This window comes from Diabrotica virgifera, chromosome 1 (genome assembly GCF_917563875.1).
Source record: "Diabrotica virgifera virgifera chromosome 1, PGI_DIABVI_V3a".
NCBI lineage: Eukaryota > Metazoa > Arthropoda > Insecta > Coleoptera > Chrysomelidae > Diabrotica > Diabrotica virgifera.
This window is the reverse complement of record NC_065443.1, coordinates 10272179-10291699: the sequence shown is the minus strand read 5'-3', so window position 1 is coordinate 10291699 and position 19521 is coordinate 10272179. Positions and strand designations below refer to the sequence as shown.

General features: G+C 33.1%; 1 protein-coding gene across 12 annotated transcripts in view; it reads right to left on the bottom strand.

Moving 5' to 3' along the window:
- Positions 1-918: 918 nt before the first annotated feature.
- LOC114327524 (SH3 and multiple ankyrin repeat domains protein 2) overlaps positions 919-19521 on the bottom strand; it is a 466023-nt gene continuing 447420 nt past the window's right edge. For all 12 annotated transcript variants that reach the window (XM_028276615.2, XM_028276550.2, XM_028276761.2 and 9 more), the window contains one exon: positions 919-11337. In XM_028276615.2, coding sequence (XP_028132416.2) covers positions 11069-11337 — 269 coding nt within the window. In that variant the 3' untranslated portion in view covers positions 919-11068. The remainder of the gene's footprint in view (positions 11338-19521) is intronic.

Genomic DNA, 19521 nt, shown 5'->3' with positions numbered 1-19521 from the left:
GTCTATTACGCTAGTCAGTCCTATCCGTTGCGTTTCCTGCTCCTATTTCTCTACCATCCTCATCTACACCATCCTTCCATCTGAGTTTTGGCTTCTTCCCACAGGTTGTGACATAAGGATTCTTCTAGGAGGGTTGTTCTGCTGTGATCTTGCTAGATGCTTTGCCCATCTTAGTCTTCCTAATTTTATAAGAGATACTACGTCTTTATCACCAAATATATGTTTATATTCCTCTCAGGATCTTTTGTTCAAATGTAAGCAGAAGGTTTTCATCTGCCTTGGAGATGGTTCATGTCTCCGATCCATATGTCAACACTGGTTTTATAAGGGTTTTGTATACGGTTATTTTTGTTTTTTGGCTTAAGTTTCTGCTTCTCATATGTCTACTCAGTCCAAAATAGCATTTGTTTGCTAGGTTTATTCTCCGCTTGATTTTTCCGTAATAACATTCTCCTTGGTGATCAGGGAGCCTAATTATGTGAATTTGTGCACCAATTCAAAGGTAGAGTTATCAACGGTGAACTGGTGACCGATGTTTCTGGTTCTATCGTTGGGTGTTGACGCCATCATCTTACATAGTTTTCTCCCCTGTTTTTTGAGGCATTTGAGATGGTGGCCACTGCCCCCAAAGTAACACTGCCTATCTTTAAATTTAAATAAAACAAAGTGACTATGAGAGATCATCGAAATTTTTGAGTTTACCCTTTTTCTAGAGCAAAATTATATTGACTACTTTAAAAGGGAAAAAATTTGAAAGTAGCCCAGTTTGAGTAGGGTAAGACTCCTCAGGTAGAGTGTATACCTGTGTGAACTTTCCAATCAACTGTTGATATGGCGCATGTCACTCAGACACTCACAATGTCTGACCTAAACGAATTCTGGCTGAAGTTTAAACGCGCTTTAAAAATACAACAAAAATTATATGAGCATCTTATTTATTGTTGAATATCATGTTTATATACAAAAACTTTATTGCAGTATATTATTTTTGTCATAGAAAAAATAGGAAGAACGATTCCAAGTGAATATTGTCACTATTCAGGCAAAAAATTAAATAAATAAATAAAAACAATTTTTAATCAGTAAATATCTTTCACAAATACAAATTTTTAGCTTTTTTAATCAATCAGAAGAATCTTTATTAAGTAACTATCACAAAAATATCAACAGACAATTATAATATAGAAAAACTGTAGTTGTATAAAAGAAAAGAAAATAGTACTGTATTGGACCTATAATACTGTAAACAACAAAAGAATATGAGTAGAGGAAGAAATTAATGAAAAAATATCACAAAATAAACAAACAATTATATCACTACATAAAGATGATGATAGAAAAAGGAGGAAAAGGAACAACAAAAACAACAACAAAATAATAATACATTTTCCCACATTAAAAAAATACCTTAAAACACTAAATGACTTTAGACAAACACATACAAAAAACGGCAGCAAAACTAAAAACGAGAAATAATATAATCCAAAATGTGGAACCACATGAAGTTCCTCAAGTTCTTTACTCAGATCATCCGCTCTGGGACTTGTATACTTAGCTCTGGAACTTGTATACACCGAACTATTAGCTTCCCATTGTGAATCACATCCCATCGACTAAACTACGAATAACTTATTCTCTTCTCAGTGAATATAGAAAATCCAGACTAACCATCAACTATCCATCCAACATGACAAGCTCCATATGGAACTGAATATACTGCGTTCCAGATATCATCCATTGTTAAAAAGGCCACCTCATTACATCAGAAAAATTTCAGATTCATCAACTCCTGGAAAAGACAATGGGAGAACGACTCGCCTTAGGAAGAAACCCTAAATGACTTGTATCGATCAGAAATCACAAGGATTTGCTGGAAGCTTACATATATATGGGGAAAAGTCCTTATTCCTGAGTATAACTGTGGTGCACAACGATAGACTGTCCGGCACATTTTTGAAGAATGACTCAGAAGGCTGGAGCTTTTGACAAGTGCCTGAAACGAATCAAATTCAAATCACTAGATTTATGAAATCTCCTAGTGTTGAGTAGAACAGTTTAGAGCAAATTTATCATACAAACAGGCAAAGAAAACGGATCATAATAATATTAATATCTCAGTCTCTTCATGAGTCAATGAATGAGCCGGAAAAAGATTAGTATCTAATTAAAGAAGAACGAAAGAGAGATTCTATTACATTCGCCACATAAAAACAAATATTAGTAAAAAATGTTTAAAAATATCCAACCATAACAATTTTTAGCCGAAATACCAGTGACAATATTCTTGAAATAAAAAAATGTGAAACTAACATAAAACATAGCATTTATTAATAAAAAAAAACAACCTTTTGAGATTCTGTTACGTGAACTGTATCAACAACTAGTGTATTCCAATAAAAATATGTGCACTGTTTATTAAATACTAATAAATGTGAAATAAATAGGCACAGAAATTATATATACATAAAAATCTATCAACCTCCAACATTTCCGTTAGATCTAGCCGGCCGCGGTATAGAATCAATTATGATTTTTGTTTTATCTCAAAATATCAGTCACTGTCTGCAGCTACAAAATTAGAGAACATAAAACAAGCAGTAAACTTAAACTAGCACTTAAAACCAAAGAAACGAAATCATAAAGACTGGATAACTGAATAAGTAAACTGAGAGAAATCTGGCAACACTGTCTTACACATCAACTCTGTCTCTCGCTGTCACCATCACTTTTGCCTGGTCGAATTGCTCAGTGTCGACCTAGCAGCCTTTTAATATGGAGGTCACGGTCACTGTTACCATGCGACCAACTTCATGCTGTGATACGTTTTTTAAATGCAAATTGGATTTAAAAAATATCGACTTTTATCGTCGGTTAATCAAGTTTATAAGTAGAAATGCATATCTGTTCAACATGTTCGCAAAGGGTGTAGAGAATTCAGTGGAGGTCGAACGGAAATTCACGATGAATCTGAATGCCTTCCGCTCCCATTTTCATCGTGAATTTCCGTTCTTTGCGAACATGTTGAACAGATATGCACTTTTACCCATAAACTTCGATTAACTAACGATGGATATTAATAGGTGAAATCCATTTTGCGTTTAAAAAACGTATCAGCGCATGAACTTCACATTGACGGCAACAGCTACCGTTACCTCAATATTTATTCGAAGGCTGCCAGGTCGACACTGAGCAATGCAGTGGGGCGAAAGTGGTGGCGTGAAAGAGAGTGAAAGTTGATGTGTCAGGCAGTGTTGCTAGAGTTCTCCCAGCAGGCTAAACTATTTCTCAGCGTATTATTAATGATAATAAATCCATTTAACCTTAAGGAAACCGATCGATTAATTAAAAAGAAAGTAAAAGAAGTTCAAGAGAGAGTATTACATAAGGAGTGTCAAGAACTGGATGAATTTTAGCAAACATATGACTTTTTAACATGCATAAAAGAATTAGGGATCTAACAAAAATGAGAAAAACACTTCAAACTAGGCAATTAAGAGATGAAAGTGATGCACTTATATCAGATAAAAACCAGAAAATGCAGAGATAAACATAATATATAGCACGTTGAAGATGAAGGGAGAACAGAAGCACCAAAAGAATTTAAAGATGGGCCTGACATACGAGAAGAAATCGAATATGCAATGAAGGGGGCTAAAAGTGGTACCTAAATCTCCAGGGTCTGATGAAGTTTTTATCTAATTACTCAAAATTGTGGATATTGAATCTATTGACCTCCTTTCGGATATATTCAATACCATATAGAACAGGTGTAATACATAAAGAATGGCTCCTATCGACATATATACTGCTTCTTAAAAAGCCAATGCAAAGGACTGCAATGAACACGAAGGCATAAGTAACAAAAAAATAGGTTTTAGGAAAGGTCTGGCAATCCGGGATGCACTGTTTGCAGTGAGTGTTCTTTCGGAATTTGTTTTAAAAAAATGTTTAAACAGTTTCTGACCAAAAATTTTGACAGGCAACCTTCAGATTTTCTTAAAGGGGATATTTTTGAACCGGAATCCACAAAGAATCCGAATCTGAAACATTTTTCCTACAGGAGTGGCCTCACAACCTGGACTATATCTCTGTATATAGGTCGCCGAGTACATGCCACTTTAAATTTGTATATAAAACAAAAATCAGGTCTCTTCCGTTACTAGTTCTAACAGAAAATTGTAGTTACTGCACAAAAGCTTGCAGTCGTACAGTAACTGTAACCCCATCAATATATTTACAAATTTAACCTAGTTCTTATCGATGGATAGGCAATATTTGAGCATATCTTACAAAACAAATAACACAATGTTACAAATAGTTGATAAAATACACAATTATAAACAAAAATAGGGAGTGACTCGTGTCGAGTAGCGTGTAGTGGTGCGAAATATTTGAGAAGTTGGTTCATTTATTACATATTTTTGAATATTATTCTTTATTAAATGAGATACGTATTAAATTGTTGATAATACAATGTAACTAACAGAAACTATCCCTCCATTACTTTGCTAAAGAAACTAATATAAATAATATAATAAACTTATATAAAACATTATATATAATGAAGAAAGTAACTCGAATGTACTCTTAAATAACAGAATACATCAAACGAAAAAATTGTCGATTAAATCATACGCACGCGCATGTAAGCAGACATGCGCATAAATGCCTCTTTTCGCACAATTTGCCCTCTCTCATGCCTGCATGGGTGGCATGAAAGGATGAGCTAGAACAGAAAAATGACAGATCTAGTTTAGTACAATGCGAAGAATGACAAGGATTTACATCGTACCCTTTTTTCTTTTATATGTATTTCGAAAAAATTTCTAAACACGCCATAGAAGATGCTGATAAAGAACGAGAAAAACTAAACACAAATGGCTTGAAGACATCTTTAAAGAAGGTGGAGTTCTATAATAGATAAGCTAAAAATTATGAATTGAAGACTTTGGTCTTATTTATTCAACTTTGTTGAAGTTCAAACAGTAGAATTACTTACAAAACTATAATACAGAAAAATGTACTTCAATGAAATTATTATTGAAACTCATTAAATATGATATCTAGCACCTTAAATTTATGGCAAGTCCTGGAAAAATCCCCTATTAATATAACTTTAATAAAAGCAGTGCAAAAATTCTATAACAACATTCAAGTAAACATAAAAATCAGCAACAGATTATCCGATAATTTCATTCTGAATAAGGGACTACAACAGGGATGCAGCTTATCGCCTACACTGTTTAAAATCTATATAAATGAGGTCCTGAATAAATGGCGGAAATCATAGGTTTGTTCCAACTCGATACAAAACCGTTCTTGAACGGTTACGAGTATGCGCAGTAACGAAAAATATGTTACTGCGCACAATTATTCGTTATTGCGCATGCGCGTAACGATTCAAGAATGGTTTTTATCGAGTTGGAACAAACCTCATGTTCTGGCATGGCGATATAGCTAAATGACGACTTAACACTATACACTATACACACTACATTTTGCTGACGATCAGGTGGTGATTGCCCAGGATCAAGATGATCTAATATTTATGACAAACCGGCTGTTTCGATAATACAAAAAATGGGGCCTATACGTCAATATAGAGAAAACCAAATATATGCGTATAGGAGGACAGAAAAATGAGTTAAAACTAGAGAATGATATGGTTATTGAGCCAAGCTCTGATTATGTATAGCTTGGAACGAGAATCCAACAAAGTGGAAAAACAGAATTTGAAATACAGGAAAAAATTATGAAAGGAAAGAAAGTTTTAGGAGCTTTGAACTCACTACTTTGGTCAAAAACCATATCATAAGAAAAGAAAACACAGCTATATAATATCATCTTTAAAAGCGTGGTATTGTGGATGTGAAACCTGGCAACTGAATAAGCGAACAGAACAAAATTTGCTCGCACTGGAAATGGACTTCTGATATTATTATATATCTAGCACTCTAAAATGACAACTGCATCAAATCTATTTCATTTGCATACCTGTTAATTTAAAAAATGTTTTTAGGACAGTTTATATAATTATATTTAGGATAGTTTATTGCAATGCTTTCTTAGAAAATCTTTTTAACCAATTTATAACTGACACTGAGAAGTGAAAAAAACTCCTAGATAATTTATCTCAAAAGATCAAAATTTTGTCCTAACCTCAAAAAGTTTATGTGACAAAGTTATAGTCATTGTAATGTAGCGAATTCAAAAAAACCAACTTCTCAAGTATTTACAAACTGAATTTAAAAGTTAAAACAAATCACAATTACATTAACCAACAACAATAATATATATGAACACTTCAATAAGTCCAAAAATATCATTTCTAATTAATATATATTTTGGCAGGATGAATATAATATAAATGACGGAATGTTTCTAAATACAAAGACTTGATTAAGGCAAAAAGAAGCTTTGGATTAAAAAAAGTTTCGGTTTCGCAACCCAATAACAGTTTTATTAGCTATATATAATAGAGGCAGGTCGTTACAAGCCCTTTGAACGTGAAATAAGCAACCCAGATCCATCATATAGCTCTACAGCCCAATTAGAACCCCTTCCTCCCTCAGCAAACCTCTCCATTCCTTGAGTTTGAAGCCATTCTTCTCCACAATCGACTACCAAGAAGATTGATTTCGTCCTCATCCACATCATCCTTCCATCGCTTTCTCGTTTCCCAATCTTCCCGTGTATCATTTTTTGGAAGCCTGTTTTCTCACATTCTAAATACATGGCCTGCCAATTCAAAACGCTGCAGCTATATTATTATATTTCATAATTGTACCTGATTCGTCACATGATATTATCATTTATAGGGCTTAGCAACACAAATACAATGACCCTACTTGTGGTATCTTTTGTAATATAGTGAAGACTAGATCAGAGTCTACAATAGAAACAATTGAAAAAAAAATACCTTGAAGAAAATAGCCAGTCTCACACTTCTAGTGAGATAAAGGTGCTCCAGAATGAATAATAAATTAGAAAGAACGGCAGTTCTTTCTGTTTCCGGCAGATTAACCGTTCTACAAAAATGCTATCAAATTGTTATAGTTGCATTAAAATCAATTATGAGTGAGATAATGAGATCGAACGCTTATTGTGAAAATAAGTAGAGCATCGTATGAATCAGATACAAAGTCTTCAAAGGCGTTGTAACAACCAGCAAATAAATAAGTGGTCAATTTCAAAAACAAAAAATCAAAAATAATCGCAATTGATTACTTTTGAAACTGACTCCTTCAATGGAAAATATCGTATTTACTATAATCCAATACCGACCCGTATCAGCGTAAATAAATACTTCATTCAATAAAACATTTAGCATCAGCCCTTTACAGCTATTCCGTTAAAAACTATCCTCTTTACCTTTTAGTTTAAAAAATCCTACAAGTCTTCTCTTCTGAAAATACTGAACGAATAGTTTGAAGCATATCGCGCAGTTGACACTGAAGTACCTAATAGGCCTGAATCCCGCGTACCAAATAAAAAATTATTAATAGCAAGCTTAAAATTTGTTCATAGCTTAAAGGTGCCGAGTCAGACAAACTTTGATGTATGGGAACACTGGAACAGAGAATCTTTAATTGTGGAACATGATAAACGTGTCATCCTGACAAGTTCATGATTGTGAAAGATAGCAGGCTGTTTTTAGTTTATTCAATAGCAAGCTTTATATAATGTATTTAAAAATATTTGTCCGACAAAAATGTTGGGTATTTTATCCAGTCCGACCGGTAGAACATGTCAAATAATAGGAATTATGTTGGTGATTAATATCAGTCTGATTTTTGCATGAGAGCTTAGTGAAAGGGTAAAAAATCAATTGGAAGTTCTATCCGACAAAATTCAGTGGAAGTTTTTTGAGTCCGACGTTCGAAATCTGTAAGATATAGACAGTTTCGAATGTCGGACTAAGAAAACTTTCCGTGAATTTTGTCGGACAGAACTTCCAATTGATTTTTTACTCTTTCATTAAACTCTCATTCAAAAATTAGATTGCTATTTATTACCAACATAATTCCTGTCATTTGACATGTTCTACGTGTCGGACTGATTAAAATGCCCAACATTTTTGTCAGACAAATATTTTTTCGTATGTTATATAACATTGGCTCTTGAATAAACTAAAAAATAGCCTGCTATTTTTCAGAATCATAAAATTGTCAGGATGACACGTTTATCACGTTCCACAAAAAAAACTTCCCCCGTTTTAGTGTTCCCATACATCAAAGTTTGTCCGACTCGACACTGTTAAGCTATGAACAAATTTTCAGCTTGATATTAATATTATTTTATTAGGTACGCGGGATCCAGGACTATAAACAGTGTTCGCTGCTAAAATTAGAGCAATGGGTATGTATTTGGTAGATACTACTTTTGTATAAGATAATTGTGAGACCTACGTAGTAACTACGATTTGCACAGCTTTCATTAAAAAAGAATTGATAAAAATCTAAAAGTTTATACTTACTTATAGTAAATATGTTTTTAAAAGCTTAATTTACTAAGAAAATTTAGTTTTATAGTACGTTTTGAATGCGTGAAATGAAAGTTTTGTAGTCTGCTAAACCACCGTTACTTGTCGATGTACATTTTTCAAAAAAGCTCTAAATAAAATAGTATTATTATTGTACTGAGTGATATTATACCCCATGGTTTTTGTTTCAAGATTTTATATACTATACTATGTAATGTAAGAGGACATCTAGAAAAATTCGCATAATGCTCAGAACTAGTTGTCACCAACACAATCCTTCAATTAGCACCTCGAAAGCTGTACACCTGGTACTAAAAAAAACCTTTGAAACCCGATTAATCTGACAACGTCGCTTAACCAAAGTTTTGGATCGGTCTGAGCTTGGCGGCTTCAGAGAGTTCTGTCGACTTGTAGATCTGTCAAGACTTATCCTGGATCAGATTTGAGACGGACCACCTTCTACTGGTGAGAGTATTTATATAAGAATGTAGAAAAGGAAATCACTATCAAACGATCTACGTATGCTAAAAGACCTTAATACAAAAATGAGGTTACAAGCCAGTCAACCGAGGAAGTAACTGCAAGTAGTGATTCATCAAATGAAAAACAAACGATTACAGAAAAACAGATTACAGAAACAGTTCAAATTGTAAAGGATAAACATTTAAAGGAAGAAAAATTAATCAAGAAAAAATTATGAATGACAGATTCTGCAGATTATAGACGAAAGAAGAAAAAGTAAAGATAACACAGACAGATATAAAACGAAAAATTTAACAATCAAACAAATAAAGAAAATCAGGAAGCCAAAGAAAAAGAAGTAATGGAAAGATGCGAAGACATTGAGATTACACTTAAAGTACTATAGTTACGGTGTACATAGGAAGTTAAAAAACTGGCAGGTGGACTTAGATGGAAACAGAAAGGAAATCTAGATGATTATGATGGAAACATCATCTTGTACAGAATAAAATCAGAACGTGGAAAGAATACGTAGAGAAATTGTTTGAAGACCACAGAGATAACACTTTCGAGTTGTAAGAAGATGTAACTGGTGGACAGAGAATATTATACAGCAGGAAGTATATTGATGAAAAATCTACGTACGTAGTTCAACACAACAACTACAAATCTTTTCAGAGCAGCTGTATGCAAAGCACAGATTGCCATGATGATCAGCAACATCCGAAACGGATAGGCACTACAAGAAGAAGAAAACAGTTGCTGGCTTCTATGAAGGATACCGAATTTCTTGGTGGAGTTTTATAATGAAAAAGTTTTGATATAAAGGTCTCGCTATCAAACACCACAGACAAGTACCGTCGTTTCGGTAAAGTACTGGCAAGTACCGTCGACAAAGATATCAGTAGTTCTTCTTCTTTTTATGTGACATAATCTACCGAAGAATTATCACCAAGCGATAGATTTCTCTGTTTTGTGGTATTTGGAACTCTCTTTGGAGAGTAGGTAGGTATAGGTACTTTGGAAACTTCAATTTGTAAGTTCAAACCTCTTCTATATAGATAGTTGTTTAAACTTGTGGCGACACGCTTCCATTACTATTTTGCATATTTTAATTTTTAATAACTTTTTCAAAATGAAATAATACCTCCCATTTTAAAATTCACAAACCATATGCATAAAGGGCCTGTTAAATTTTAAGAAACGAAATATATCAGCATTCAGATCAAATGCCTTCTCAGCTTTTAAAACACCAGATGTTGATGGCCTGTTCAGTTTATGTATTGGAAACGCAAATTTCATAACAGATTACGGGACGATAAAGGGACAGCCTCCTTATGTCAATAAATCAGTCTTCAACTTCTTTAAAAACCACAGAAATGTAAAACTAATGTCTTTAGTTCATCCACAGGTAGACACAGAGGTAGACACAAACCCTCGTCCCGCAAAGAATAACAAACCCTCTTACGAGATATAAGCACGCCTTTTTAACCAAAAATAAATAAGTATATTATTGTTCGTTGTCTTACACTTATTTTAATTTCATTTAATTGTTTCCGTAAACCACAAAGCAACAAACTTTTATATGTGTTTTTCATTATTTTGACAACGAACTATAGTTAAGTTAGTTTCTAGAAGACAAATATTTTAAGGACTGAGTTATCACTAAATGATTCCAACTGCGTAGTATTTATGTAAGTATATAAAATTTTGTAATTAAAAAGTATAGTGGAGGTAAAGATTTACTCAAAAACAAAAAGAAACCGCTACTAAACTACATTCATTTCCAAAATAAGCTCGAGAGGTATGGGATCGGAGGGTCTGTCGTAACGACACGACAGACCCACCAATCAGAGGTCTGAACCTGGCGGCTGAGCTTATCTTGGGAATGAATGTAGTATAGTAGATACAATATATTCTGTTTTTACTTAGGTTGCATACCTAATATTCTTTTTTTTTAATATCTAAAAAAGAAACGAGTATTTCGTATAAATAAAAATAAATAAAGGATTTTTAATAAAAGCTGTGTCTGTAATTGTCATTGAATATCAAAAATTGAGTATTAAATCGTAAAAAAGTGTAATGTAAAAAACGACGTTGATGTGTAGAGTCAGCCTTTTGGATTTACTGACTGTGTAGTCGATTTTGTTTCAGTTTCGGTTGCGTATTGACTGCTAAAGTGCCTTTTGGTACTGCCCCTACGATCCGTACTCTCGTAATCTGCCGGTTATCACTGAACTGTGGCGGGGGCGCCACCACGACGTCGCTGAAATTGGGGTTGTTCTCACCGAATTCGGGGGGCGGCGGCAAGCAGAACTCTTCTTTTTCGTCCGTTTCGTTTTCGATGGGTGGGGGTAGTTGCGCCAAAGACACTGCGTGGCGTTTTAGTGTACCTACAATCAAAAAAATACATTCCATAATGCTGTTTATAAACCATTATCTATTCTAATAATAAAACACTGAAAACTTTTATTTTCAATACTTCCAAAACAATTATTACAAATTAATGTCACTACACTGTTTCGGCAGAGTGCCTTTCTCAAATAATGTATTTTTACTATGCGTCTATGCGAGAGCTGTTTTTCTCAAGTTGGTCATTCTGAATTGAGGGCATTAGATGCTAAGGGGTACAAGTGACAAAATATTGTAAATTGAGTTAAGTGCACAAAGTAATACTAGATAGTACTAAAAATGCAAAGAGATACAGGTGAATTAAACTACTAGTGGCGACATATCGCAGGTTCTAGTTTGACTACTTACGAAATATTAAAAAAGAGTTTGCGGCAAACAGGTATAATTACACTTTTGTATCCATTTGCCTATAATATGGTATTGGATATTAAAAAGTGACAAAGTATTAAGTGGCAAAGAGAAACAAGTGCAAAATTTGAAGCAAAGTGGTACAAGTGCGAACGTTTTTTTTTTCTTCAAAATTTCAAATATTTTGAATGGAAATAAATACTAAATTTACAAAAGCTTTTACAATTAGATAATTAAAATGTATAAAATTAATTCAAAATAAGTGCTTAAGTGATTAATTCGCTGTAGAATTTACTATGTAAATTTAACTTTGACTTCGTTTTTTCTCAATTAAAGCATTTTATCGATTGTACCCCTTAGCATCTAATAATCCCCTCAATTATTATATCTGTATCTATTAGTTTATATAGAATCTAATAAAGATAACTTAGAGTCCTTATTCTGGATATAGAGAATTTGAAATTAGTCAATAAAATAATGATTATTATCTAGAATCTAGAGGGTGAAGTATGTAGAATATGTTTTTCTATTATTGAAAGCTATTTTGTGTTCTGCTATTCGTTTGACAAAGGTTTTGCCCGTTTGACCGATGTAAGTTTTTGGATAGTCTCCACATATAAGTTGGTATACCCCACTATGTACATGATTTTTCTTTAGGCTCCTGTTCTTTTTAAGTTGTTGTTTGTTTTGAAAGATGGTGTTATTCTTTTCTTTTTTACCTATGTGTTTGGCTATTTTAGTTGATATATTGCCTATATATGTAATCGATGAGAAGGTGCTAGGTTTTTCTCTGATGGTGGATGAACGACGGTGGACGTTTGAAATGAAAAGAAAATATTTGTAAACTATTAATTTTAACATATTTATTAACATATCAAAATTCGGGTTCATAAATACTGCTGGTTAGTGATGTTGAAAAAGTAACTATTCGTTACAAAGTACTCGTTGCTTACGAATACCGAAAGTAACAATTACTATACAGAGAGGTAAATCGTTACTTTGATTACTTTGATAACTCTGATTACTTCGTTACTTCGTACCAATCGTATCAGAGCGAGTACCTATTTTGATTGAGTATTGTACCTACTCGGTTGATTTCGGTTGATATCGGAGTCGGACCGGTATTCCACGAGTGTTCGGTGTCAAGTACAGTTAACTAAAATTTTATTTATGAAGGGCGAAGACTATGAAGAGTTTTACAGGATTACAGGTTGCTGAGAAGTAGCTAAAACAGAGGGAGGTATATCATTTAACAAAGCATGCACCCAGAAACAGATGTCAATACGATTTGTCGAGGTAGATAATTCACAGAATTTCACAGATGTTACTATCTTTGAAAATAAAAATGCAACACATTAGATTTTAATAATAAATACACACCATTCTTATCGGGCCTAGAAAAAAGTAGCTTATGTAGATTGACCGGAAAATATGTAGAAATGATAATATTTCTAGACTATGATCATCAACTTTAATTTTACATGTATGTATGGCCAGGCGCGGATCTAGAAATTCATAATAGGGGGGTCAGACGTACCGCAAATATTTTATTGTCCAGATTTAGCCATACGACTCACGCTTACTCTAAGGATAAAATTCAGTCATCTCAGATACCTACGGTATCAAAAGAATTGAGCTCTGGTTGACAGAAAAAAATAATAAATAATTAAAAAAATACGTATAGACTAAATACAATAGGGGAGGTTCATGGACCCGTTGACCCCCCTCTGTATCCGCGCCTGTGTATGGCGTTGTTTTTATTAGACCAGGGCATTTAACACTAAAAACAGAGGAATAAATCTATTTTTAAATATAGTGGGTACATAGAGACTTGCAACATTTTGCATTGTATTTAGGATTAGAATGACGTCTGGAAAAAGTCTACAATAAAAAAATAGGTGGAAATGCATTATTACATTTTAAAGTGAATAAAACGCATCGAAAATTGCATAAACATGTTAAAATCAATATATTAAGGGCCAGATTTTCTTATTTCGGGGTATTTGGGGTCACAGAACTAGAATTTGCAATCAGAACCGACCTTCGAAGCACCTGGGTGCTCAGGAGTACTGCTAAGGTACGTCATCTAGAGTTTCGAGGGTTTGTTTTTGGAACTTAATTGATGCAAACAGATTACTCGAGATTACTGATTTTGTGGAGCAGCAATGACAGAACAATTACATATATCATTTAATTTCTATCCATTAAATAGGTAGGTAAAGGTCGTTATATCGGATCTTATACTTATACGAAATACTGAGAAATGCGATTCTCGATATAATTACCGGTACTCAAATATAAGAGTAATCAGAGTAATCAAAGTAACGAATACTTTAAATGATTACTTTATACAAAAGTAACGATTTGTAACGAATACTCGAAAGTAACTATAATCAACATCAATACTGCTGTTACGAGAGAGGCCTTATTCTCAAAAAAATTCTTATTTTAGAGATGCAGAGACGTCAATTTCGACGTATACGCATGTCTGGTTGATTACGAGAAATCATTTGATCAGGTACAGTACGACAAGAGGCTGCAAATACTAAAAGAAGCAGGATTTTTTTAAATTGTTTTAATTAATTTTCAATTAGTAAAAAAAAACAAATTATCAGCAAGAAAAAGATAACATAAGGTACGTCAACCAAACTCGCGTAGAAAGAGTGACGCACTACAACTACCTCGGCACCATAATAAATGAAGATTGTCCTAGACAGAACACAGATCCAACGAGTCCAAGTAATGAAGCTTGAAATAGGACAAAACCTCGTAATTTTTACAGAATTGATCGATTTGCTTGAAAATTTGAAAATAAGTAGTGGATAGTCCAAGGATCAAAATCTATATGATGCCGAAAGGCGCTTTTACCATGGGGGTGGTTGCCACCCCCTGTTAAGGGTGGAAATTTTTAATTATATTTTGACCGCAAAAGTTGGTAAAAACGTTCATTCTAAGCAAAACATGTTCTATACATTTTTTTGATAAAATTAATAGTTTTCGATTTATTCGCTATCGAAAGTGTTAGTATTATATCGAAAAATCAATGTTTTTAATAAATAACTTCAAAAGTTTTCGTTTTATCAAAACAACCTTACTTAACAAAAATGTACTATTTGAAAAAATAAACAAAATCGTCTTTTTTAATTTTCTTTAAGACCAACAGTAATCACGATATACTTTATTATATGTTAGCTCTCCTTTGTCAAATGTTAAATATTGTAGTTTCAAAGTCAAAAGACGGGAAAATATGCATTTTTAGAGAATAACTTGTTAAAACTAATTTAAAGAATTTAAAAATATCTATCTCTAGAAATAAAAAAGAAGTCCCTAGATCAAAAATTAAGTGACATAATGAAAAGAATGTCATTCCCTATTTTTTTCAGCGCAAAAGTGGTCGGAAGCAACCCCGTAATCACCACCCTAATTAAAACTAGTCATTGACCTTATTTGGTCTTAATTATTTATGTATTATTAATAAGTTCGAGAAGTTTGACCTACTTAGAATGATTCATTTAAAAAAAAATGAAATTAACAGCAATTAACGAATTTTTGTAGTTTGGAAAAAATGGCCTTTTCTTCTGAATAGAAAGATTAGCATCAGAGATGTGAAAAAAATGTGCAAATATTAAATTGTAGCTAATTTAATTCCCAAGAATTTGGTATGAAAAAAATTTTTCTATGACAAAAATTAAGTGAGCTATTGACAATTAAAACTTGTAATAGCATGCAAAAACCACCTTTACCAACCCATTCAAGGTCACCTCTTTTTGTGACTAAGCATTTTAATAATATCTAATATTAATAGGCTTATAGATCTTGTAAAAACCTACAAAATTCTTTTATACCAAACTTTCTAAGATACAAAATAAAAAAGTTACTGTTAAAAAATCAACATATTTTTTTGAGAAAAAAAAAAGGAGAAATCCAATTGTAAGCATAATAATGCAAGTTAGCGGTGTTTTTAGGCGTTGGCGTTATTCGTTCTTCTTTACTTGTGTATTATTAATAGATTCTAGAAGTTTGACTGGCTTAAAATGATTAGTTTTTAAAAAACTGAAGTTAAAAGCGAATAAAGATTTTTTTTAGTTTTGTAAAAAATGCCATTTTCTTCAGAATAGAAAGATTAGCATCAAAGATAAGAAGAAATGTTTAAAAATGAAATTGTAGGTTATTTAATTCTTAAGAACCTGGTGTAAAAAATTTTTTTCTACGACAAAAATTGAGTGGATAGTAAATGAGTATACTATAGAAGAACATTGATTTTTTCCATACAAAACTAACACTTTCGATAGCGAATAAATCGAGAACTATTAGTTTTATCAAAAAAATGTATACAACATTTTTTGCTTAGAATTAATGTTTTTATCAACTTTTGCTGTCAAAATATAATAAAAAATTTCCACCCCCTAGATGGGGTGGCAACCAGCCCCATAATAAAAGCGCCTTTCGGCATCATATAGATTTTGATCCTTGGACTATCCACTACTTATTCTCAAATTTTCAAGCAAATCGATCTATTCTGTAAAAATTGCGGGGTGAAAAGCTTCGGTTCCTGGACTAAACTTGTCATTCTAGAGGAGCTTAATGTAAAAACAGCAAAGACAGCAAGGTAATAATATTTAGACAAAGGCTTAGGGAATGAGGAGGGGGAAGTTTAGTGTTGTTTGTCGCCTTCTTCTTCTTTCTTATCTTTTGGCGTGCGTACTAGTGCATTTGCCAGCACATTTCTTAGTATTGCATATTTTCAAGTTGCCAATATACGTTTACCAATTTTATAGGAATCACTAAACTTTGTGTTACCTTTATTTTGATTATAATTTGCCTAGTTTTTATAATTTGTTGTAAGTAAATATTTAATGTGGATTTTGTTTAAAACCATTTTTTTAAGCTGTGAGTTTCTACAGGATTTACAGGAACAATTCAAAAAGAAATATGAATATTAGCAATTATGATACTGATATTGTAATAACTTTGCTTACTTTGTTATAAATTTCGTTGCCTCCAAGTCATTTGAAATGGATCTAGTTAAATCAAAAGTCATTCTTGTCAAAATTAATTTTATTTAATGAAATTACACTAACAGTGTTATATTAATACGCTGTGTTTAAAATGCTAATGCATTGTTCCTTTAATGAAGATATCAGCCAGCCTTCGCCTGGAGTCCAAAAGAGTTAAAATCTTGGTCAATTTCCAAAACAGTGGAATGTTTATCATTACATAATAAATTCTGCAAGACTTCAAGTTCTTTTCCTTTTCTTTAAATCAGTCCAAATATCCGATCGGGAGAGGTCAATGAGTGGCCTCTAACAGGCAATAATAACTCCATTGTTTTTATATTTACTGGAGCTCACTGAGATAACCATATTGAGCACATTCTTGACGGCTACATCCATCTATCAACATCATGTAATGATATTCGCTCTAAATTAGATAGTTTCTCTGAATCATAGAACCTAAATGTTGAATTTATATGTAGCTGTTCTCGGGTAAAATAATAATTCAAAAACATTATTATTATTTAAAATTATTATTTTATATTATTAATCTTATTACTTTATGTATTTGGATACTTTCTATTTGTTGTCTGGTTTTTAAATATATTCACAAATATGGCCAATATGTCCAATCACAAATTAAATCCACATTAATCTTAACTTCCTAATTTTACCTATATAACTATGAAAGATATCTATATTTTAATCTGCTTATAGGTTATATATCTCGCGGTAAAACCCGGCAAAATACTATCACAATAATTTTATTGGTCTCGTTCGAACGTTCGGACAGTAAAGTCGTTATCGTAGATAACCATTAGTTTATAATTGCTTTTTAATTTCACAAGTTTTTGTTAGTGATCATTGGGTGATGATAGATTTTGTTATCATTGGATGATAACAAATTTAGTGAGTACCTATTTAATGAGTGGGAAGAGAGTTTGGCCTAAATATAAACTGTTCAAAAACAAAGTACATGGTATTTAGCCGTTTGGCCCATCAAGATTCACGGTTATATGTTGATGGTCATATGATTCAAAGAGTACCCAGTTTTAAATATCTTGGTTGCCATATTACTGAACAACTAGATCCAGATAAAGAGATAAAATGTAGAATCGAGATAGCCCGCACGACATTTTTAAAAATGAGGTCATTCTTCTGTAATGATACCTTGCAACTTCAACTTCGAAAGCGCATGATTAAATGCTACATTTGGTCAGTCCTCTTGTATGGTGTCGAAGCATGGACATTAAAAATATCCACCATTAACCGTTTGGAGGCCTTTGAAATGTGGCTGCACAGACGTATTCTAAAAATACCATGGACGGCTATGCTGACAAATGTGGCAGTCCTTAAGAGAGCAAATGCTACCCGTGAGCTGCTTGATAACATCAAATATAGAAAGATGGCCTATTTTGGACACGTAGTAAGGGGAGACCGGTATAATATTCTTCAACTTATTATGATGGGTAAAATCGAAGGACGCAGAGGAATTGGTAGAAAGCAGGCCTCTTGGTTGAAGAATATCCGGGAGTGGACAGGAATAAAGAAAGCAGAACACCTATTTAGAATAGCTCGAGACAGAGACAGTTTCGCCATGTTAATCGCCAACGTCAAGGGGACTTGATAGGGCACGTTAAGAAGAAGAAGAAGAAGACCTATTTAATTTACCTACTTCATAATATTTAACATGTCACAGAACGTCAATAACCCTACTAAGTCGTATTCAGCGGCGTTAGCCCAGAACTCGAATCTACTACCAAACAGAGATCAAGCCGTAGTTTTTACATCAATAGATGGTTTTAAAATACAAGACTATCTCCTACAGATTGGACCAATAGTGAACCCATATAATATAATATACTGTTCACGCATCTCTAACAATCGAGTATGCATATACTTGAGAGATAAAAACATTGTCGACGATTTTCTAAAGAATTATGGAAGTATCAGAATTAATAACACTCGTATAGTTGCTCGAAGATTAATTACCCCATCAGATAGATTGCTAATGTCTAATGCAAGCCCCACAATTTCTAATGAAGAAATCACAGGATGTTTACAAAATCTAGGCTTAACATTATTATCGCCAATGATACAACTGAGAATTGGAGCTACTGACCCAGCTTACAGCCATATACTTAGTTTTAGAAGACAAATTTACATCTCGCCTCCAGAAAATGCATCTTTACCGGAATACATTTATATAGAACAAGATGAAATAGTAAATAGGTTATATTTAACACTAGACAGCCACAACTGTTTCAAATGCAAGCAGGCAGGACACAATGCTTTACAATGCACTGCCTCATTTCCACCACCTATGAGTATAATACCTACAGGAAGCAATATTCAATCAGACAACATAACTCAGGCCCAGAATTCAGCACTTTCTATTTCTGACACCACTACCGCTTCTTCTTCCAATAATACACAACCCATCAAAGACCACAATTCACTAATAAAACAAAACGTACCCCTAGATATGTCTAAGCTATCTACGCCACAAAATCCAGAACTATCAAACTCACCCCTCTCTCAATCTTTCAATACCCCTATGAATCTTGAGATAAACAAAAATATTTTGGTGGACAATACAAAGGCCGATCATCCCTCAACACAAAATAACTCACAAAAACGTACCGCTTCTGCTGTTTCTTCTCCTACTTCTGAGGATGTCCAATTCGCAACTCCAACTATAACACAAAATAAGAAAAAGACCAAAACAGAAAAAAAACCTGAACAAAACATAAAGTTTTCAGACAATACTAATAGATAATCACTCGCCTCCTTTTTGCCTCAGCAGTCAGCAAGTTGAAAGTC